The sequence below is a fragment of the Apostichopus japonicus genome, chromosome 1 (assembly GCF_037975245.1).
Source record: "Apostichopus japonicus isolate 1M-3 chromosome 1, ASM3797524v1, whole genome shotgun sequence".
NCBI classification, from domain to species: Eukaryota; Metazoa; Echinodermata; class Holothuroidea; order Aspidochirotida; family Stichopodidae; genus Apostichopus; species Apostichopus japonicus.
In genome coordinates, this window is record NC_092561.1 from 8644966 (window position 1) to 8668394 (window position 23429).

At 39.4% G+C, this 23429-nt stretch overlaps 2 protein-coding genes across 3 annotated transcripts in view; both read right to left on the minus strand.

The window, feature by feature from the left end:
• The window catches only part of LOC139966454 (phosphonoacetaldehyde hydrolase-like), a 38507-nt gene extending 37597 nt beyond the window's left edge, over positions 1-910 (minus strand). The window contains exon 1 of the mRNA XM_071969506.1: positions 884-910. The gene's annotated coding sequence lies outside the window, so the exon portion shown is untranslated. The remainder of the gene's footprint in view (positions 1-883) is intronic.
• Positions 911-2791: 1881 nt separating this feature from the next.
• Positions 2792-22843, minus strand: LOC139966493 (tenascin-R-like). Of its 2 annotated transcripts, none has more exons than XM_071969566.1 (12): positions 22632-22843; positions 19847-20006; positions 17443-17534; positions 16335-16580; positions 10339-10581; positions 9329-9610; positions 7709-7996; positions 7163-7456; positions 6660-6950; positions 5728-5843; positions 4174-4457; positions 2792-3369 (listed from the first exon to the last, which is right to left on the minus strand). In XM_071969566.1, the coding sequence occupies exons 3-12, from the start codon at positions 17513-17515 to the stop codon at positions 3237-3239; spliced, it is 2250 nt and encodes a 749-aa protein (XP_071825667.1). In that variant the 5' UTR covers positions 17516-17534; positions 19847-20006; positions 22632-22843; the 3' UTR covers positions 2792-3236. The 2 variants fall into 2 exon arrangements, with proteins under 2 accessions (XP_071825667.1, XP_071825658.1); XM_071969557.1 differs by lacking the exon at positions 22632-22843 and adding an exon at positions 21748-21859.
• Positions 22844-23429: the final 586 nt, after the last annotated feature.

Genomic DNA, 23429 nt, shown 5'->3' on the forward strand with positions numbered 1-23429 from the left:
TGAGCATTTTCTTATGGAAAAGTTATATCTTCCAGAGGGTGCCATGAATGGTTAGATGGTCAGATGTGTGGTGCTATATTTTAAAACTAGAAGTTAGAAGGTGCATTAAAGCATTGTACAAGGTATGTAAGTGAATATAAAGCGCTGCCACATTTTAGCTTCTTTTCTTTCCTCTTTTTTTTTTTGGGGGGGGGTGTTGAATGTGTGAGGAGGGGTTGAACAGGGTGAGGAGGGGGAGGCACCAGGGAGTTTGGGTCAAATTGACCGAATCAGGCTGTGACCGTTTATGATACTAACGATCCTTTCATGGTTTGATGGCAAGATGGACGAATCAGGACGACTTAAATCAATTTTCCAGAATAATCTTCTTGCTGTCTAACACACTCTGAGATATCGTATGAATACATGTATGTCTCCTCTCTACAAATGCGCTATCACACGTTGACCATATTTTTATTATTCTAAAGGGATTATGGGAAAGGTTGTTGAATGGAGGGGGCAGGAATGTGACTGAGGAACTGTTTATGCATATATATGTCCTATGAAATGTGCAATATTCGAAAACCTTGAAAAATAACTTTCTTCCCCCTCCCATACTCCTCTCCCCTGAAATGATGTATATCTTAGTATCAAAGATTTAAAGGACCACATATAATAATAGCTCTTGCTCAGTATTTCGAAATTGAGTTAGGCCTAGTATCTACTGTAGCCTGTAGGCCTAGATGCACCTGCAGAGACGGTCGTCTGCACAGCTTTATTGCCCCCTTCATCGCCAACCCCCACCCCGCCCTCTTCAAATGTCTCTTCGAAACAAAACTAAAATGTGACAAGATGGTGACCTCTTTGCATATTACGATTTACGAATATAAGTTTCTTTTATTACCGGAGTGGAGAATGGCGACTTTCAGCTAAGTGAATAGAGGGGCGCTGTCATATCCAGTTCCGCGAAACTTGACAATCTGCAATCTCTGAAATCACAGTGAATTCCTTTGGGGAATCTCTGACGGTCGCTGCTGGGCGAAATGCCTGCACATTCATCCCTAATTCACTCATAGTGTGACATATTCGAACTGTCATACGGTTCTTACTTTAACCAAGTAGCACATTTTAGCAACGGAATGTTGTTCACCGTTCGTTTGGCAACTTTACGCACGTCTCAGAAAGCTTCTTTGAGGTTTTTTAAGTCACATCGGCCAAACGTGGAATATACTGGACCTTCATCATGTCCCATCATTCGTCGCCGGTTGGTATATTTTGGACTATACCATTCGATAATAGGTTGGAGTCGAGTTTACAGTGGCAAAAGGTTCCCAACTTCCCATAGGTTAGGGATTAATAATAATATAAATATTGATTCACTAAATTATCATAGTTTAAGGATGTGAAGTGTTGTTCTCGAAATAATTTGAGAACGACATAATAATCACTGTCTTAGTTGTACTTGTACACAAATACAAAACATTTCTAAGGTGGAATATTTCGAGTGGGACATGATCCCTGGACGGATGCCTGCGATTCCTCTCGTAATTATCGAAGACAGTTTTTTTCAATAAAGTTTCACAACTATCACTTAGATTGAGATCTATAATAACAGCTCTATGCAAAATCTTTGGAGATCTGTAAACAGGATGGATCACGCGCATTGGGACCCAGAGCCATATCTACGTCACTGTTGCGACCCGCAGAGCCGTATATGGAGGACTATAAGTTAGGACCAAAGAACTAACCCAGACTCGTATATATTCGGCTCTGTATTAGGAACGATATGACATCGCCCTTTGAAGAAATACTGTAGAACCCCATTGAACTTTCACGTCATGTGTATTTAACAGCAGCTGCGACAGCGTTCCATGTGAAAATTATCATTAAAATGTTCACGTTAATTGGTATTCAACCTAAAAATAAATTGATGTGAATTATTAACCTATTAGTTAAGTAAATACTTCATTCTTCAAGAACTGTTTTTTTTTTAAACCTTCAAATAGCTGACAGTAAATGTAACAGCATGTAAGATCATGATTAACCGGTGAGGTAATAAATAATTAGTGTTTTCAATAAATCAATAAATATTTTGTAATAAATCACCCAGTGGCGTAGGAATGTACTTTTGAGTGGGGGGGGGGGGAGTGGCTGAAGACTGATGGCCGGCCTGGGGGAGGAGTGGTTAAGGGGAGGGGGTGTCCCCCTCCCCCTTTGGATTTTTTTTGCATTTCCAGGTGGCCTCAGATGCAATTTGGTGCAATATAGCACCCACTCCATTTTGCAAATAATTTTGCATTTTCACCTGGCCTTAGATGCAATTTGGTGCTCCAAATGAGACTTTTTTTCTTATTTGGAAGGGGTTTTCTGACTTGCGAAGCTGGGGGCGGAATGATACTTCCGCCCACCATATTTTTCACTGGGGGGGGGGGCTGGTTCCTACGCCCTTGATTAATCACCAACGTAAATTAAAAAATCACTGTTATCAGATATTAGTCTCGATTGTATTTCTAAGGCACTTAAATTTTTTTTGAGAAGTGGCCTTTTTAACATCCGAGGCTCATCAATTAAGCTCTAACACACATATGTTATCCGTCAGGTCAGTCCCTCAGATGCAACACAAAACGCACTATTAAAATAAGACTTAGCAAAATATCACATTTTTTAATGAATCTTTAAATGGTGTTAAAATGTCATCCAAGATTGCTCTGTGAATTTTTTTTAATGAAGTTTCGGATCAAAACGCCTTCACTTATATAGTAGTTTAAATAGTCCCACTCCGTCCCACCCTCCCCCTCCCACCTGCCCCCTTCGTCCAAATCTGAAAAATGTGTCCGATTTCCTGATTGCGGCAAGGTGGAGCTTGTTGGAGACCGTTCAACTGCCTAAATCGAGGCAGTAGAGGGAAAAAAATACTTCGCGAATTTTAAAACGAAAATAATGACACCTACTTTTATAAATTAAACGGAAATAACAATAAGAAACCTCGCTGAAAGTAGTCTCTTTAAACTTCGAATACGTTACAAATGACAGGATGTGGGCGATAAATAGCACTTCTGAAGATTTTCTGATCTGAATCATATGTTAATGTCCGAAAGCCCCTGGCCCCACCTTTGAGACCTTCTCGGTAATATGAATCTGTTTCCTTCTAGTTCGGTCCCACTTAATTATATTACAACTAATTCTTTAAAACTTCGTGCGACACTATATTTCTTTTCACAGTTCAGTCAAATCTGTGCTTGGTTAATAGTTTGATTTTAACACCATATAATACTCTCTGTGTTACTGCGCATGCTCTCTATTGAATCATTTTCAAAGTCTTCTTCAATGAGTAGGCTGTCCTTTAAATTTCGTCGGACGTTGAGGTACAAAGCTGATGTACTGCTACTTCTGTAAGAGAGAAGAAAGAACCAGCATTTAACAACAAGAAATAAAGAAACAGAATTTAAAAATAAAATACGAAAGAACAAGACGGATATTAGATCGAAGCAAAATTTGAAGGCTTGTGGGTTTGTCAACATACTTTGATGAGTCGCCACCGGCGATCAGCAAATATGAGTCATCTAGATGGATGGGTAAATGTTTTTCTTATACCAGGCAAATTTAGATATGAAAATTTGGAGAGGAGTGGCACCTACCAATGGAAGATTTACAACGTACTCTCAAGCCTCATGTTGCAATGGGCCTGAAGTACTTTCGATTAAGCCGGATGGCAATTCTTGAGAATCAGTGGATATCTTATTATATGCTTGTGTCACCCCTTTCCAACAACTTCCTCGCGAAATATGTCGTCCAGGTACAGAGTTGTTGATAATATTGAAAATTCGTAATCATGGACGTTAAATATGAATCTAACTTCGGTCATCTTGCGGCTTTGATCAGCCAATGATGGTTTCCTCTCGAGTTCCTGCTTGCAGGAGGATCTAAAATAGATACATACACGCATACATACACGCGTGATACACACATATATACACACATGTTTGTATTACATTCAGACCGAGGACCCCATTGTATTTTCCATTGTTCAAGTCCACGTACCCTAACCTTAACAATACCCCCATACAATAGAATTCTTCCGAGGACGTGGTTATTCTTTAGAAATCACAAGCGAGGACCTGAAATTCTTTTGTTCAAGTCCTCGGTCAGAATACAAAACAAACGCACACATATATACATGCGGTCACCACCTACCTTTTCAGACGTGGTACTCGTTCTGACTGGGTCCTTGCTTTAGCACTGATTATCACTGGTTTCGCATAGCCTTTATCGTCCTTATCGTCCTTATCTGAGTTCGTATTGTAGACGTTGAGTCTCATGGAAAGAAATCTAAGTGGATTAGCACCGCGGCTGACAATGCCATTTAGCTGCTCTTTAAAACTTGACCCAAATGATGGCAGGGTGTCTTTGGTTTCGATAATCTGCTCCACGGGATCTTCGTAATGGTTTTCTGTATTAATTGTCTTTCTCATATCAGGCTACATTAGGGAAAATGAGAAGAAAGAAAGTATACAAAGAAAGTCAAATAAAAAGTCTTCTTTTTGTTCTCCGACCAACCTCATTTACAAGTAACCAAATTAATGTTTTCGGTCTCACGATGAACAAGAGAGAATTTTGTAATGGTGAAGAATGATCGGAAGGTCATTTCTATTGAAGGGATATACCAGTGGCATATATTGTAACATTTGTCTTGAAGGAGAAAAATATTCCTCTCTATTGGGGTTAAAGACCCCCTTCCTCAGCATCTTGTTCATAACTCGAGATATGGGTGATTGAAGGTAACCTGTTTCTACTGGATAATCCCTCCAGTTTTTCAGAGGGTGGTTTACAGTGGGGGGTCTGTGATGTCATCATGGCATATATTCTTCAGAAGCCTTACACTCCTGTCACGTTGTGTGACGAGCAAACCATTTATTCAGATCTTCTAATCATTTTGTGATAACGCCCTCTAATAAGTTGGAATGGTTTGAATCGGTTGAATGCTGAATGAGATTCACCATTTGAAAATTATCGTTTTTTTTCTACATTTCCAAACCTTTTTATTGTATGAAAATCTTACTTAAAATTTATATATCTGTAAATATTGAATACATGTAATAATATTTATGTCATGTGCACCCCGTCTTCCCTTTGAGCCCTTTTTAAAACTTTCTAAATAATTGTCAGACTCGGACTGAAATGAAGACAAAAACCAATGGAAGCACGTGAATGGCTAAACGAAAACACCAAACTTAAAAGGAGTGAAGACACGCGCACAAAGAAAAGTCTGATGCCGGTAATCTGGCCTAGTTTCGTATGAGGTGTAACAGAAGTGTTAGATACCACCATCGATCCCAGAAAATACACACACAGCTTGCTACCGTCGGTAATTAGACACTAGTGTACAGTCAATACATGCAGCTACGGTCAATACCCACAACACAGGGTACACAACAGCGATAGACATCTCAGCAGGGATTTGTTATGGAACTCCCTGATCTCAGGTCCAGATAAAAGATAACAAGGTATCACGTTTCATTACTGTCTGCATTTTGTAGCGACAAGAAGAAAAGCAACGGAAAGTTAACTTTTTTTTCTGAGGGCGGCACGCGGTTTGGGGCGAGACAAGAGTACCAAGAGGATACCTGCCCATGTTTCACTTCACCGCCATCTCACATTGCCACTCACCCACACCTTCCCGCCGTCCCCTCCCCTCTCTTTGAGATACGCCACTGATCTTTGTATGCAAATCTTAGAACATAAACTTACCGGAAGTACGCAAGCAGGTAAATTCCAACAGAATAACGCAAAGACGTAGGCTGTTAAGATTAGTGTCGTTAATAAGAACAGGACGTACAACGTTACAGCTCCAGTACACGATCCGTCTGTAAAGATAAATCAAACAGTGAATGATGTGAGTAGTAATACACTTAATAGCTAATATGCATATTAGAAACAAACCGATGTGTCTGTCTGACCGATGAGTCTAGTTCATAAATAAAATGGGTAGGGTAGGGTGGAGGGATTGGGAGGGACCGGAGGGTGAGGCGCGGGGGAAGACGAGGGGAGGGGGAGGCGACGGAGGGACATTGCCTATCTAGGCGTCTTTGTGCGCGAGTCTTCATTCCCTTTAAATGCTGTTTTCACTCTCCTAAATTGCTGTGAGAGCACTGCACACTGTGCTGTGTTCAGATTAGCCGTGTAAAGGAAGACTTTCTTACGATGCTTTTGATTTGCTGGTGAAAAGTACGAGCCTTAATATTGACCAATCAAGTCGAATTTTGTATCACTAGAGAAAAGAGTCAACTATTGGTTACGCAATCACACTCCCAGCAAGCACAATGTAAGCATTGAGAGATAGGGACATTTTGAAGACGTTCACTGCTTTCCGATGTGGTTTTTACTTTTTCATATTCAAATGTACGGGGTTTAGTTCACACGCATAATAAATAACGACACATCATTGTAAAGAAGAAACAAGTTTCTTCAAAATGACATAAGAAAGAGTTTTCTGAGTGCTATGCTTAGAAAGTTATGAAAAGAGTTGGCGCGAAATGTGCTTATATTGTAGCGATATTTGCTGCATAACGGGGTTTTTGTGTTGAGTTCCGCAAGGATTCCATGTGTGTATAAAGTGTGGAATAAAGTGGTAAAGATTTTGGATATTTTCAAGTTTCCATGGCAACATATTGTATTCTTACCTATCGTGTTTGTACTCGAATTGTCAAGACCAGGGACAACCTGTATGGATATGGATGAACTTCGGTGATTTCCATATACGGAAGAAAGTGTAATTATGTACGTTTCTAAGGTGATGAGGTTGTCAAGGTTACACTCGTTCAGGTCAGTTGTTATTAGTTTCTCCATTTGAGGCGGTCGAGGTGAAAGGTCGATTTCGTAAACTATACCCGGAATATTGATTTGATCCCAGGAAATCCGGATTGAAGTATCGTCAATAAACACCGCCCTCAATCCTCTTACTTCCGGTGGTTCTAATGTTAAAGGTAAAAACGCAAAAGAAATCTGTCAATATTTTGTGGGAATGTATCTGACCGTAGATAGTATAACGATGTAAATGTCTTGGTAGAACCTCCTTGGCTTCATTTCACCGCAAAGGTACCTTTGAACTATCACGTGTCCAAAAGTACTTCATTGTATAAGGAAAAGACAAATAAGAGGTAAAGTTATGGCTTTAAGTTCTCACCAGTTAAAAAGCTTGCTTGCAGTGATCGTCCACTCTCGTTGTCAATTACCTTTACCGTGTAATTTATCATAGGTTGCAGTGATTCAAATGTAAACCGTGTGTTACCGTCATTCTTCGGGAAAGCGGTGTCAGCGTAGGCCTCCACGTTGGATTCGTACAGGAATACAGCTTGACTCGTCTCAAACACGTCATCAACCGCAGTGACGTCACTCTCCTCTGGTGGGAAGTTGAATATGACGCTAAGAGAGGATGACGTCACACGCAAAGCTTCTACTTGCAAGGGCGGTAGACTTTCTGCAAATCAAAATGAACATTGTGTATAACATTGTGTATAAGAGTACAGTCAACCCATGGAGGTCATTATTGCAACCTAAAATACCCCCCTCCCCACTTCCCCTTATGCACCCTCTTCATTTCTCCCTGTCGAGAACAGAAAAAGATTTTGCGGTCGCGTCCCATAGTTTCGAAAGTTTGGCTGTACAAAATATTGACCATCGAATCAAATATACCATTATTAAAAGAAGCCCACATATCGTTTTCACTCACCTGTCCTGACGTTCACTAAAACTACATCACTTTCTTGCCTTCCACGCCTCCCTCCGCTGATCGTAGTTATTGCGCATGCGTATTTAGTATCTGGCTCCAATCCAGTGACCATTACCATGGAATGCGATTGATCTAACTGTCTATCCAACATGACCTCTAAACTTGAAGCGTCTCTGACTATCACGTGATATCGCTGGAAAATTCCGATTCCAGATTGCCATTTTAAGACGAATGAGGTTGGACGAAGACTGACGTGGTCCGATTGAATTGATGATGGTGGTGAAGGGACTGTAGGAAAACAATCGAATACAAAGGAGGAATAACAATACAAAATAAAGCAACCTCATCAAGCTCTGCAATAAAACACGCACACACGCGCACGAGCACACACGCGCACACGCACACGCACACACGCACAAAAGGGAAACAGCATATATACCTACGAAGTAATCCGAAAACAACTTTTGTGTACGACTATAAAACTGAAAAAGGGGACTAACGAGGTTTGGTATAGAAAAACAATATAATACAAAGGAACCTAAATAGACTTTACGATACCAAAAAAGACACAAAAAAAAAAATACAGTAGAATTTCTTCGGAATGTTATAAGTTTTCGAATGAAATAAATAAGGATAGAGGAGAACCTTAAATGGCATTTCAGAACAACCGTAGAAACAAGGGACTTCAATATGTCTTGCTATAAAGACTTTAACAGGATATTAGCTAACGGAAAGGTCTACAAACCAATCTCACAGCTTTTGTATGTAATCAATACGGAAACAAAGGAAACCTTGAATACTTTCTAGGAAAGCCAAAAAATAGCATTGTCGCATTCTCTTGAAAGTTTTGTATGAAAATAAAATAGAGAACTAAGGAACGGAAAGGAAGTTGAAAAGTTTTTGGAAACGAAACCTAATAGAGATCGCAAATGTCTCAAAGGCTTTTGTATAGGAAAACCACAAAGTAAAAGTGGCAAACTTTGTCCAAACAACAAAAGGGAACAAAGGAACCTCAAATGTTTTTGCCCGAAATCAAACAAGAGAGAGAAGGTAACTGGTAGTTAATTTTGGTATCTTTTATATCTTGCAAACACGTATTTTCATGTTAGATTAAACTATAAGAAAGGTACACTCCCTTGCGCAATTCTTTTCAGTGAAAACATAGATCTCTCCACATGCTTATGGCCGTATGCACAGGGACCAATTTCCTTGGCTTGGGCGCGGCGAAGGACGGTGTAATGGAAGGGAAGAATTTGGGGTTGGAGGGGCACCGGCAATGGAAGAAGGGACACCATTAACTCAAGGAGGGGCACAAACCATGTGATCTGTAACTTGTGAAGTTTTTTGTACACATGGTGGTGGCCGCTGAAGACCGTGGGGGAGGGGCCACAGTAATCTGCACATGAGGTGGGCCTGGGTACGGTCCCTTTGTGTCCCGGCCTGGCCGGTCGGTCGAGAATATTTGATTCGAAATTGAAAACATCTGCATGAACTTGGAATGATTGGCGAAATATTTTTTTTTTATACCGTTTGCCCCAGAAATCCCAATAATGGGAGAAGTAGGAAGTGTCTGGTCTCCACTTGTATATGCTTACACGTATCTTTATAAACTTGACTCACGTGTTCGTTGTTGGGTGAATATACCGCTAGATGTTCCCGCCACTACGATGCGGATATTGTATATTTCTCCCGGTATTAAGTCTTGGACCGTTCGCGTTGCTACGGCGTGTCTCCGATCGGTCACCTGATAGAGATGCTCGTACGGCATTGGTTCCCTCTCTCTTACTTTCCATATGTAAATTAGGTAACTAGATGCACGGGTGTCGGTAGTTTCTGGCCATGCTAATTTAATGGATGTGGTCGTCACCGAACGGACGTAAATTCGGTTCTCTGGTACACTCGCTGTCACGATCCAGAAATAGATAGACATTGAATTGTAAAAAAAATTATAATAATAAAAAAAAATAATATTAAAAAAACCCATAAAAAATAAATAAAAATAATAATAAATAAAAATAAATAAATAAAATTAAATAAAACAAAATGGAAATCTACTTAAATATGACGTGTTTCTTAAGGTAGTCTAAGTTGTGCTTTCGTCCCCATGAACTAATATCATAGGAGGAATAGGAAGTGGAGAGGGGTCGTCGGGAATTTAGATTCCATGTCATAGAAATGGAGACAGGGAGGGAGGGAGGGCCGAGGGGTTCGAGGAGGGAATGGGATTATTTTTGGAGGTATTATATGATTATATTGCACCATCCCTGTAGATGCTCACACACACACCACAAATCCATTACAGAAATATTTAAGGCAATGTCCTTTTCTCCCTTTAATTGCACTACATACGAGGCCGAATCAACTACTGAACGCCACCACTATCTGATTTGACTTTGCAATCAGTTTGATTCTCTTTAGTATAGCACTGGGCAAGCAGCATGCAAGTCCTCACTACTTGTCAAACCTCACAGACTCACACCTTCGAAAATAAGGGTGAGAGGTGGGACTGGGGTAGGGGGATATGAAGGGTGTATAGACATCATCGTATATAATGGCCTGCCAAAACATTTATTGCATACTTTGAAGTACGGTCGAATAAGTTTAATACTTGTCGCATGCTAGTTTCTCACCCTTGATGAAGACACCAAAAGTGCAAACGGCTTCGTTCTGGGCTTGGTCACGTGCGATGTATGACACCATCGTACGACCCAATTGAAATCGATGACCAGGATGAAATTGTGACGTCATCTCCACGTGACCGGAATTATCGTTCGGGGAAGGGGTCTTCCATTCCACGGCGCGACTCCTCGTCGATCCGGGTGACAGAGCGATGATATCCAAAGGGCAGTCATTGATCACAGGTACTTCCGTATCTAGAGGGGATTAAAGATAAAGAACAGAAACTTCCATATCTAGAGGGGATTACGGACAAAAAAAGAAACTTCCATATCTAGAGGGGATTAAGGATGAAGAAAAGAAACTTTCAAACTGGTAGCGTGAACGGATTTGGATATGAACGGATAGGAAGGAGCACTGGCGGATCCAAGGGGGGGGGGCCAAGGGGGGCCATGGCCCCCCCAAAGGTGAGCCAAAAAGTGTGTCCGAACATCCGCTAAATCATATGATTGGAAATAAAAAAAATCGAGAGGAATAACAGTGGTAGACTAGTCTAAACCTTTTCGTTTTCTGGTTTAAAATTAAATGCAGAGCTCCCAACTGACCCGCAATTCGCGGGAATTAGACCCGCATTCTAACACCCAAACCCGCTGACCCGCACAAGCGTCCGAAAAAACCGCATTGTAATTGTCAAGTATACATAAAAAAATTTGCATCAAATCTTGACTTAGCAACCATCATTTCTTTAGCATTTAGCATAATAGAGTATAAAATCTCCTTTACAGCATCATTTGAACCTCAAATTAGCCTATATTTCTTTTCATTGGGGCGAGCAGGGAACATTTTCATGCCACGGGAAAGAATGAATTATCACCTATTATACAACACCTAACTATATTCCGGCCATTTCGTCCCCGTTTTCGCGTAGTGGCGAACGTGCACTTTTGGCGAAATTGAGTTAAATATTGTTCTTACCTACTTCGAGGGTGAAGAATCGGTTGAGCCGGGTTAGAAGTTTTAAAACTGTCTATTGTTTTCGTTTTTTCTGACTCATTTTTGACGAATGTCCACCTAAGACCCACTCTCGTTTTCACATACTGACGAATACTTTAGTCATCATTACAACCACTCAGTAACACTATTTGTCTAAGGTCCATGCATTTTTGCATATCGACGAATATTACCCTTTGGAACAAGCCGAACATAACAACCATGCCATACTGACTTGAGAACCAACTAACTGCCATTTGAAAACACCCAGGATTATGGGAAGGTAATATCTTTATTAGTTCACCTCGTCATTTAATTGATTAATACAGTATTCACATACTACGGAAGCGCAGAAGGGACATGGTGATGAAAGAGAAACAAACTCGTCAAAATGACAAAATTCGGAAAAAAGACGTTTTGCCGAGTTTAACAACTCGTCAAAACGACAAAATTATTAAATTTGCCGAGATGCAACAAGTCGTCAAAATGACAAAATTTTGAAAATTGACGTTTTGCCGAGATACAACAAGTCGTCAAAATGACAAAAATTTGAATCTCAACGTTTTGCCGAGATACAGCATGTCGTCAAAATGACAAAATATTGAAAATTGACGTTTTGCTGAGATACAACAAGTCGTCAAAATGAATGAAATCTGAATGTTAACGTTTAGCCGAAATATAACAAGTCGCCAAAATGAAAAAGATCTGAAAATTGACGTTTTGTTGAGATACGACAACTCGTCAAAATGAGAACAATCTGAAAATTGACGTTTTGCCGAGATACAAATCGTCAAATCGTTACAAATGTAACATCTCCCTAAAGAAGTACGGTTTCTCTTAGCTGTTGGCGGCTTTGCTCATCACGAGCATTACTCTAGCCTAACTTAAAACTACCTTTTTCTAGCTAAGTAATACCTAGTTACATAATTGAAGGTCACATACTTTTACATGAAACTTTGGAAGGTACTAGCATAGTTTATACTAAGTAGTTACTTTGCTACAAAGGACGAGGAGGGGGGGGGGGGGGGGCGTTTAGACCGAATTACTAGAAAATCTGTATAGCAATCTTTAATACTGTCTTGCCAAATGCTTCAATTAATGAAGGATCTTTTACGATTTATCAAAGAAACATGGCTTATTCATTGGCTGACACAATTTCTTCAAGGATGGCCCAGACAAGTAAGGTTGGATAAAGGGTTATCGGATAAAGGTTGGTGTGCCTTGGGGTGGGAGGGGGGGGGGGGGTCCATTATATGCTATATTATTTACTATATATACTGATGAAATTAGGTCAAACTCACACATTTCTATAACAAAATATGCCGATGATACTGCTGTATCATGTACAATTCATAAGAGCTCTGTTGAAACTGACCAATGAAATTTTCAGTGTTCTGTAAATGACATAGTTCCAACATGTGACCGCAAGACTTTATTGCGTAACTCCCCCCCCCCCCCCCCCCAAAAAAAAATAAGGGAAATTTGTTTTTGAAAATAAACCATAAAACATGAAGGTCTCATTCTATCAAGGTCGCAACGTATTATTATTATTATTGAGGGATCTGATGTGGCTAGAACCTCCAAAACTGAGTACTGGGAGTATACAGTGACGACAGTTTGACCTTTTCTTGCAAAGCATTAAGGTATTAAAAAAGTATATTATATAGTATCTAGTGTGGCTTACGTTGTGTCTTTCTTTAACCAAAATGCTAAGGAAAATGTTTTCAATACTATTATTCTACCCTGGCACATGTGATCTATACAGTGCCTGCCTGGTACCATTTTATATTGCAAAAAAAAAAGCAAAGAAAAGAAGAATGAAGTTTCTTAAATACACATCATCTATATTAATTTAGAATACAATATACTTTTAGAAAAAGTAAATGCTGCTGCAAGACCTGAGTTTACAAGAATGGCTAATAAGATTTACAGTGATCAGAATAACCCTTTGTATACTGTACTGAAAACTCTCCTGACAAATCCAGCAGAAATCTAAGAAATCCACACAAAATACCGAACGTAAGTTTACAGCAACTCATTTATTTACCGTGCTGTTCGAGCACTTAGAATGTTTGTTATAGTTTGTTTGTTATATCGTTTTATGTAATAACTTTTGTATAAGTAGATGTATTTTATATGATATCCTATCATCTTGACATTTTCTCCCTTTTTATATTAGTTATTCTTGGACTGTTTGGTATCCTATCATCTTAAAAAAAACTTTTATATGAGTTATTCTTCTTGTTGAGGTGTTATATGACTCCTCTCTATAATTTTTATATGTATACTGGAAGGAAATAAAAAGAAGGAACAACATACTACAGTACATCTTGGAAACACTTGAACAATGGCACAGTTATTTCCTTCTTTAAATCTGAGGATTCACACGAGGTTGGGTTGGATATTATGAATGTGCCTGTGAGCGTAAGAAATTTTTTATATGTATACTGGAAGGGAATAAAAAGAAGGAACAACATACTATAGTACAACTTGGAAACACTTGAACAATTGCACAGTTGTTGGGTTGGTTATTATGAATGTGCCTGTGAGCGTAATAAAATTTCACATTCCGTTTAAGGGGATAGTATAGTGGAATAGCTTCCAAAAGCGTTTGAAGGATACTTAGAAACTATCGTCAGAGACATTTCACGTAATACACTAACTTGAAAATGAAGAATTGCACACAATTTTCCGTAGTCTGTGTGCTTTATAAGAGTTCCAACTTAACAGATTACGCCACTGGAACTATTATTTTTGCAACTGCATGTGTTCACATTTCATCATATACCTTGTCTATTTTATACATTATAGAAAATGGTGGGGGTTCTTTAAAATAAATAGGACCAATATATAACCATTTCAGCAGCCGGCTCTCTTTGCCCTCCCTACCTCAACATCTCTCTATCCGACACCCTACATTTCACCCAAGAAACACATACTAAAACACTTACATCCGCCCATAACCCATACAAATTCCTTGTCTATTTTATACATTGCAACAAAACGTGGGCGTTCTTTTTAATTAATAAGACCAATATACCACCATTTCAACAGCCGGCTCTCCTTGCCCTATACACCACCTCCCCTCGTCATATCCGACTCCATCCATGTCACTCAAGAAAAACATACTAAAACACGTATGTTGATACCTGCGTATAACCCATTCCTTGTCTATTTTATACATTAAAGTAAACCGTGGACATTCTTTTTAAAATTATTAAGTCCAATGTACCACCCCTTCGATTATTTTCTTCTATCGTAAGGTTATTCCACCTAACCCCCCCCCCCTTCCTCTCCCCATGTGACAGTGAACATTCACGGTGTACCCTATGGCTACTACACACAAAAGTGACGAATACAAGTCTGTGACAGGACGAAACCTCAAAATTTAGTTCTAGCACAGTGATCAATGTGTGGCGAATGTCTAAAATTAACTGAAAATGACATGACATAACGACGAAAATGTTTACACTAAAATTACTACTATGTAAGAAATTTCAGCAACAAACATGAGAACTCAAAGTTCTATTTGTTATATTTAAAATATTGACAACTTTCGGTAAAAAAAGGTCCTCTTTTAGTTACGCTATACTAAAGTCAAAATATGAAAATCTTTAGAACGCGTTTTCTCAAAACTCACATTTTGAACATTCTTCACTACGCCAGAACGAGGACGATTTGATTGGTCAATTCTCGTCGATTGCATGCAAAATCCGCTCTATTGCACGCTATGAAGATAGAACCATGCCTTATACTTTTTTGGTAGCACTTTTTTCAATGGTAAGAGAGCAGAGAAACCTGTCTGTTCAAAGCAATCTGTTGCATGTGTGCATTTTACATCCAATTATATCCAAATTTGAAGGTGTTGTATAAAACAAATAATGAATGGTGATTTGTTCCATTCAACTCGGCTGCGCCTCGTTGAATGGAACATTCCATTTTTCAACTCATGAAATATTGGAACTATTGCACTCATAACCATTCATTATTTGTATACTATTCAATTTATTGATGTTACACACAAAAAAATGCATATTTCTCAGAAAATTTTGGGTGACAAAAGCCTTTCTAAGTGCCACCATTTTACATGTAGGCATCACCAGGATTCCAAAAAAAATTCAAAAGGGGAGGGGGACACCCCCTCCCCTTATACCCCTCCCCCAGGACGGCGATTCGTGGCATGGACCAGCATTTGCCTTCTCAAGAGTTGGGAGCTATGTAAATGTATGAGCATGAGGATTTACAGTGTAACACCATTTTGCAGTTACAGGCTGGTTGTAAGAAATTTATAACCTATGAGAAATCAAATTTCTTGAGAAAGATGATCTCAACTTTGTTTTATAAATATTTTAGAAAATTACACCTGGGAAACATTTTTTTAGAAGTAAATTAACATCACCATTGTACACTTTTGTCGCACCAAATTGCATCTGAGGGCATTCAGAAATAGAAAATTTTCCAAAAGGAAGGGGGTCACCCCCTCCCCTTAGACCCCTCCCCCATATCACTCTAATGCCACTTTGGCCCCCCCAAACAATGGCCCTGGATCCGCCAGTGGGAAGGAGGAGTATTCGGGAACCAAGAAAGTTTAAAGGGCGGGAAGGGGAATGGTGAATTCTTGTGGGCAACATAAAGAGAAACAATTTCGAGGGACTGTGGAATCCTCTTTGATACTTATTATTGAATGGATGACTGTGGAAGCATTTGTCCCCGTTGTCCAAAGTTACTTGCAGGATTAGTGTCTTCCTCAGTTTGCCTCGACCCCCCCCCCTCCCCTCCAAAAAAAAAAAACCCAGCATCTCCACCACAAACATAATGAAAAAACAAGAACAAAACGAACAAAAGCAACAACAGTTTTATTCACTAAAACGTTTGGTTTTTTTCTTTCCTGGTTTTGAAGCTCATGCAGTATAACAAGTTAGCATCTGATATTCGAACCCTTGTGCAATAATAAAAATTACGTGAAAAAGTTAAAAGAAGAAAAAAAAAGAATAATAATAACATAAAAAAATGGACTTACCAAGAACAGTCACATTAAATATACATTTTCCTTTATTTCCCGCCTCGTCCTCTGCTGTGTACGTCACTTCCGTGTAACCAATCATAAACGGGTCTTCTTTTTCGTGAGTGGATTCAACTTCATCGACAGCCACATTATCTTGAAAGAGCGGATCAGTCCATGTAACGCCAGTGGCGTAGTTCTGTCCCTCGTCGGCCGAAGCTGTCACCGTCGCGGGACAGTGTAATGCACGCGGGGATTCTGTATCTATACACGAGAAACCACAACAGGAAAGTCTAGCCTGTTCTACGATTTTCTTTTTTTTTTTTAATCACAGATCATGCACAATCGCTGAACACTGGTTTGTTGCTAGATCACCAGGAACCTCAACAAGGACTTGAAACGGGGGAAGGGGGAGGGATAGGGTGCATGGTTCAAATCAATGACAATTGGAATTGCTGTATGTAGCACTGAGCAACCCCACCCCCTAAAAAGTATTGTTGTGAACATGATTGATTTAATAGCTCATAACCCCAGCCCCTTCCCCTCCCTGTGCTGTTTCGAGAGCTTGATCAAACTGCTTCAGAGGTAACCATGCCAACCGTGTAGATGGTTGGCAGTCGATATGTGGCATATACTAATTTTTATCCATCAGGTATCACTTATAGAACCCTTTCCTGTAGTCACAAAAACGTGTATTTTGACTCCATTAAAACTTGTTAAAAATATTCCTTTTAGTTTCTTTGCCGCTTTACAAATTCGGTTTCCTGTCTTATGGCACAGCATTTCAAAACAGGATTTCCAAATATGACAATGTATTGGGTGCAGATACTGTCAGTGCATGTTGCATTTTAATATTACTTTATTTTGTGTTAGAGATACAACCCTTTATCGGTATAGGAATTTCCTTAGGTGGAAGTTGATGGGCTAAACAAACATTTATGGGGGGAAAAATGAGACCCGTAGTCCCCAATAACGTGTTTTTGGAAATAATTTAGACTTCCCACAGTATATCTCAGATATACATGGATAAAAAGTATTGCAAAAATCGCACTTTTTTGTCAATTTGTAGATATTGTGAAACATCGATCTATAAATTTCTTACGTAAAATTGTTAAAACCGTCTTACCTATTACTCGAATTTTGAAGACACATTGAAGACTTGTAGTTGCACGATGAGACGGCAAGGAATATGTGACCATTGTGTCACCCAAGTAAAATCTGTAAAAGAAGAAATCAATTATCTGCTAGATAACGCAATAGTTGGTGGCGCAGACACGAGATAGTTAACTACGGTAAAAAAAATGCAAAATAGTTCACCACTTTTTTGTTATGCTACATGATTGGTGGCAGGTATATGCCTTTCATCTTCTGTATTTGCCTGCAAATACGCAGTATTGTAGTGCGCGTGGAGTGCTTGCATTGTTAGGAAGAACTTTTCGGTTGTTCATGGTGTTATGTTTTTGGGCGGACAACATACCAGTGAGTATATGGTCATATTGTAGTTACCTACAAAGTGAGGGCGCTTGTGACATGCTCAGAACAAGTTGGCCACGCAGCTAGCCTCTGCAAATATACAGAGACTATATAAAACTTTAAGTTTCAACGTCCTGTCATGTAGGTATCGTTCACTTGGCAAGTAATGCCAATATTGTAGCGCGCACGCGCACTTTCATAAAAAACATGTACTTTGCAGGTCACTAATAAATACCAAACCCCAAAATGCTAAAGCAATTGCCATGAAAGAATTCAAAGGTACTTTCCAAGAAGTTTAGATCATTCAAGTTATTCTTGGCAGACACTCTCGAATGCTTTCAATTAGATAATTACATGTCCCACTGTGTATAAACCATTGCAAGAGATCGGAGTATGTGTGGACGTGGCAGTTTACACATGAATGATCATTACATCACTTCTGGCTTGCTTGGTGATTGACAAAACTAATGATCTTTATACTATATAATCAGTAAACCATAAACCAATAAGGTACGTAACTTTCCTCATAGTCCTATACCTCCCATCACCTACCTCCCCTTTCCCTTTCCGTCCCGGAAAATGATACCGACAGGACCTCCAAAGTACTTTAACCTATACGTCATAATAATCGTTGTAAGTTTGAAAGGTAACAACTGATGAAGCTGTTTTTGAGGAGTTTCTTCTCTGCAAAGCTACCCTCCCATCATCACCCACTCCAACTCCACCCAACCATACATCTTGTTTTTCTGTGTCATCCCAATTATAAATGTAGCAAACTTTTACTCGACTGCAACCCAGTGACACGGTAACATCCCCGCCTGTCACTTTTGAGTTTCTTTTAATCCAATTAGTTGCCTGGACGGCGTTCATTGCGAACTTGTTAAAAAGCGCGCAGTGACAGGAAACTGATAAATCAACTGTCAGTGAATAATTCACCCGCAGTCACCCTTAACTCTACCAATCACAGCCTGTTGTCTTCCTTAACGACCCATTGTACTACATGGAAGGTGTTAATAACCCTTCCGATCCGCTCATTAGTGTACTATTTCGAAGGCTAGCCGTGAAAAGCTAAGGCTAGTTGAGCAGGTTTTTTAATTTCCAATCGGTTAGTCAAGTTTCTTTAACTAATTTACGTACCGTTCAATGTTCTATTAATAAGACAGGCCTGGTAATTTAATCAACTGAAGATATTGGCATGAAGTTTCTCTAAATTCCAAATCCGACGATGGTACGCTCCATATTGTTTAGAGGAGATTAACAAGTTCAACAGCCTTGTTCCGGTACAGTACTCTAAAGGTGGGGGGGGGGGGTGTCGGATTTTGTGAGAGTATAGATGAATGTAATAGGGAAACCACGTAGTGTACCATCATATACCAACATTTTGCGGCAAACATCTAGTTACGAAAACCCGTGTTCACATAAACTAAATGTAAACCTTGTACCGTTTCTTGATTCAAAATAATTCTTACAGAAGCTATAGGGAACTACACATGCTTAGAAGCAACAGTTCTTCAAATAGTGAGTAAGTGTTTGTACGAGATGTGTAAATTTAATTTGTAAATGTCGTTAAGGATGCCATTTGAAGGGGAAAAAAAGGCAAACTTTGTGAGGATTTATAGATGCTATGAGGTGAAAACCTCTCTGTCATACTTGGGAGGGAGGTGTGTGTGTGTGTGTGTGGGGGGGGGGATATGTACTTCTGAACATGCGCGGTAACTTTTCATTGTCGTGGTTATCTGGTAAATCTACCCCAATAAAATGATGTGTCAGTTTTCATACGGCGATTCGACCCCGTAATTCAATCCTCAAAATGATTGTCGGCTTTATATATATCACGGATAGTAACGCAGAAGGTACCATGGTGGACACATCGGCCTATAGCTTTTTCAGACAACACAATCTAAGCTTTTTTTCTCAAATCAAGTTGAAATGCGATTCGAATCCCTTGCATTACTGTAAACTGGCTTCAAATCATGAACAGTTAGGGGGTGATCGTAACTGGGGAAGAGTTACATCATATAGAGATGTAACAGAATGTACGCCTTTTCCATTTTTACCTTTGTCCACTTGTGTGGGATTTTGTGGGGTTCTGTTTTTGGCTATCTGATGTTGTGTAGATAGGTTCGTCCCATCTGACGGTAGCCCACGGTTGTCCCGTTTCTGTTGAGCTTTCGATATCGTCAGGACAGTAGGACAGGACAGGTTTTTGAGGTTTGTCTGAGGAAAACAATTAATGAAACGGCTCGTTTAGGAACAATAATAACTTGCAGATAAAGTATTTAACTGAAAGATCAGAAGTTGTATGTTTCCATTTTCGAATAGGGAAGTGGGGGTGGGGTAGGGATCAAGAGCATGTTTTACAAAATGCTCGCATTGAGCATGCAGTGCCTGGGAGGAATCTAATGAGGCGGTAAGGTAAGGGTTGAGGTATAAGGAGGTTAGGGAGAGGGGTCGGAGGGAGTATGGGGTTGCGAGGGGGGGGGGGGGTAAATGGGGGACAGGTTATGGGGTGGCTAAATGGAGCAGAGGATGGGAGGATTAATGTGAGTGGGTTGTTTGAGGGTTATTGGGGAACTGGTATATGAACGGATGTGCATAATGGTAATGGGAGGGCATACATGGTCAAGGGGAGGTGATGGTTATGAGAATGGAGATGATGAAGAAGGAAGATGGCAGGATCAAGAAAGAGGGGAGGATGAAATTCGGAACAAGTTTTAACTGAACATATAAGGAGTCAAATTCAGACCAAATGAACTGAGCGAGCTTTTATCAATGTTACTATGGCAACAATTACCGATACATTTGAAATGTTAAATTTATTGGTGCTCTGGTGCTTTAACAGTTTAAAGACTGCCGCTTGAAGTTCATTTATTATCATACAAACTGACCATATATATCACATCTTCTAGTAAGTAATGGAACTAAGGTATATAGCAATATGTTGTGCATTTAATGAGAAGAAAAAAACCAAATCACTATCTGTATTATAAAGTGATGGAATCGATATACTTTCCAGTACCACCCCTAATTTCCAGTCCCTCTGCCCATCAACCGAATAGCTAAAAAAACTCTGTCAAGGATAATAAATAACGCATATAAGTATAAAGAGATCTGTACAAATTCGAGCATAAGTAACTCTGTGAGGTTATAATTAGACTTGCTCAAGTCTCCGATTTGTCATTGAAATCATGATAGCGTCATATTAAATAAATAGACCAGTGATAGACCAGTGATAGTAAGCCTTTAGAGCCGTATGATGATCTGTCGAATCAAATTATGCAGGCTGAGCCGTTCGCAATCTACCGCATGCATGAGTTAAAGGGATATTCCGGTGCTAGATATCTTCACAATCTGGTTCATTGAGTGTGACCTATTTTGAATGGCTAAATTCTCGCTGTATTTCAGGAAGTCGACAACAGTAGGTGGTCTGTGAAGTCATAGGTATTCGTTAAAAGTTGTACCCAAGTTCTATCATGTGATATTCGTGTAGAGTTATAATTGAAACCCGGTACATTTGGTACATTTTTTAAGTGCTAAATGCTCTCTGTATTAACAATTTCATCAACATGCAATTACTAGTTTTGTGTAAAACTAAATTATTTAATTATTAATGAAAAAGTATGGTATTCTCAGTTCAATTGCTGTGATTACATCAGACGATCTTCTGTTGATATTTTTGTATATAGGTCATATTATTTGTATGATGATATAATGCGGTTTTGAAATAAAAGATGCAGAAATTCGTCAGCAAGTTTGTTTACGTCATCATCATCAGCCATGCACCGGAGAACCCCTCTAATTAAGATGGTTGCGCCTGATTAACCTGTAAAGTGTATTCACGTGATTGGAGCTGCTTAAATACTATAGGGCTGTCAAGTACCATCCAATCCCCTCACCCCCCCACCGCCTCCCCCTTATACCCCCACCCACACACATACCCGCTGGATTGCAGACTTACCTTGTGCAAAGGAAAGACCAATGAAAATCCAGGCTAAACAAATTTGCATAACAATAGTCTTGTTATTAAAATGACAAAAGATAGTAGATTTCGTCATTGTTTCACTATCTGACGAAAATATATCAAGATGAATCTATATCGACGAATATTTCGAACACTAAATTTTACCACGTCCTTTTAGAAATGAAAGAGTTTACTAAGTGATTATTCCAAATGTTTCATGTTATTGAAACATCATTCTGTGCAAAACAGCGAAAAAACGCTCACAATATCTCCAGAGGAAGAAAAAACGTTGTGAAATAATAGCACTGCTAATTCTATGTCTCTATGAAAAATTCATCCTGAAGAATTTGCTTTCGATTTATCTTTCAGTGAGTAGGCAAACAATAAGCCGGGCCGATTGATTATGTAAACATAGTTGGTAAATAACCAATCGACGGTAAAATCAAGTTTAAATTTAGTTCAAGAAAAAATTGTTAAAGCGATTAGAATTTCCAGAATCGATGAGTTTATAAAATAAAGAAATTATATGATGATCGCAAATTGAGAAGATCGTTTTCCACAACAGTTTCGAATTCTACATAAAATAGATACTGTTATTAGAGATGAATAACTTGTGAAACACATATAAGCGATACATAAAAATTCTTCTTCTAAAATATGTGGCTTCGTACTTTGTCAACGTGACTAAGTCTGAAAAGACAGTATAGTAAATAAAAGTTCAAACGGGATTCGATGGAAGAAACTCAAAAGATACATTTAATGACGGAACCTGTCATTATATTATTCCAACAAGGTGGCATGGATTTAATTACTAAGACATCCGTCCTTGTTTAATTATTGCCAGCTTTTACTTCACAGCTGTCTTCTGTGACGTAACTCACCCAATGGTTTGCAGCTGGATTCAAGCTGTTAGACTTCTATGCACATCATAACAGAGAGAGATGAATGACTGCTTTCCGCTTAAGCGTGTCATCACGTTGTGTACTATTTTGACAAAGCTCTCTTTGGGAATGTTTTTTATACAACTGTGTCATTGAACCTTGCCACCGCGTAGATCATCACGCAGCAATAACCTTCCACCATGCCGTGTCCATCACTGGCCGGGTTGTGTCCACTACTGGATTGTTCCCCCCCCCCCCCTCCTTCCTCTTTCGTTGTCCAGGAGACGGGCATGCATAGAATAAGACATAGAGATGTTTACTAACAGTTATGAACAGTAATACCTAACACTGACCTAACCGTAATAAGCCATGCTAAGTTACAACTAACCAGGGACGTAGCCAGGGGGGGGGGGAGCAGGGGGAGCGACCGCTCCCCCCTTTCAGTGTCTATTTTTTTTTATACTGTCGTTTTTTAGCATGGTATTTTGTCAGTGCTCTTTTGATCTTGAATACTCGTTAGCTCCGTTAACTCGATTGTAATCGTAGTAACATTCACGCCTACTGATTCAACTACTTACTTAGTTTGGCAGATGCAATTAGCTAAATTTAGCTTATAGCCAATTACAAGCCTACAGTTGGCCACTGCGTAATAAAATACATATTGCCTACCTAACCGCACTCTATGGAATGTCACGAACTGTATGCACAACAACGTCGACAACGTTCGTTCAATGAGTCGTCCTAAGTTGTTGCACGAACAGCATGTTATAAAGCTAAGCTAGCAATCGTACGTGATAC

Coding starts and splice junctions, on each gene's coding strand:
- LOC139966493 (XM_071969557.1), bottom strand. CDS start 21,844: ATGACGAAATCTACTATCTTTTGTCATTTTAATAACAAGACTATTGTT. Junction 6,951..7,162: donor GCAAGCAAGCTTTTTAACTG/GTGAGAACTTAA, acceptor CTTTAACATTAG/AACCACCGGAAGTAAGAGGA. Junction 3,370..4,173: donor CGAGTACCACGTCTGAAAAG/GTAGGTGGTGAC, acceptor TCTCTCTTACAG/AAGTAGCAGTACATCAGCTT.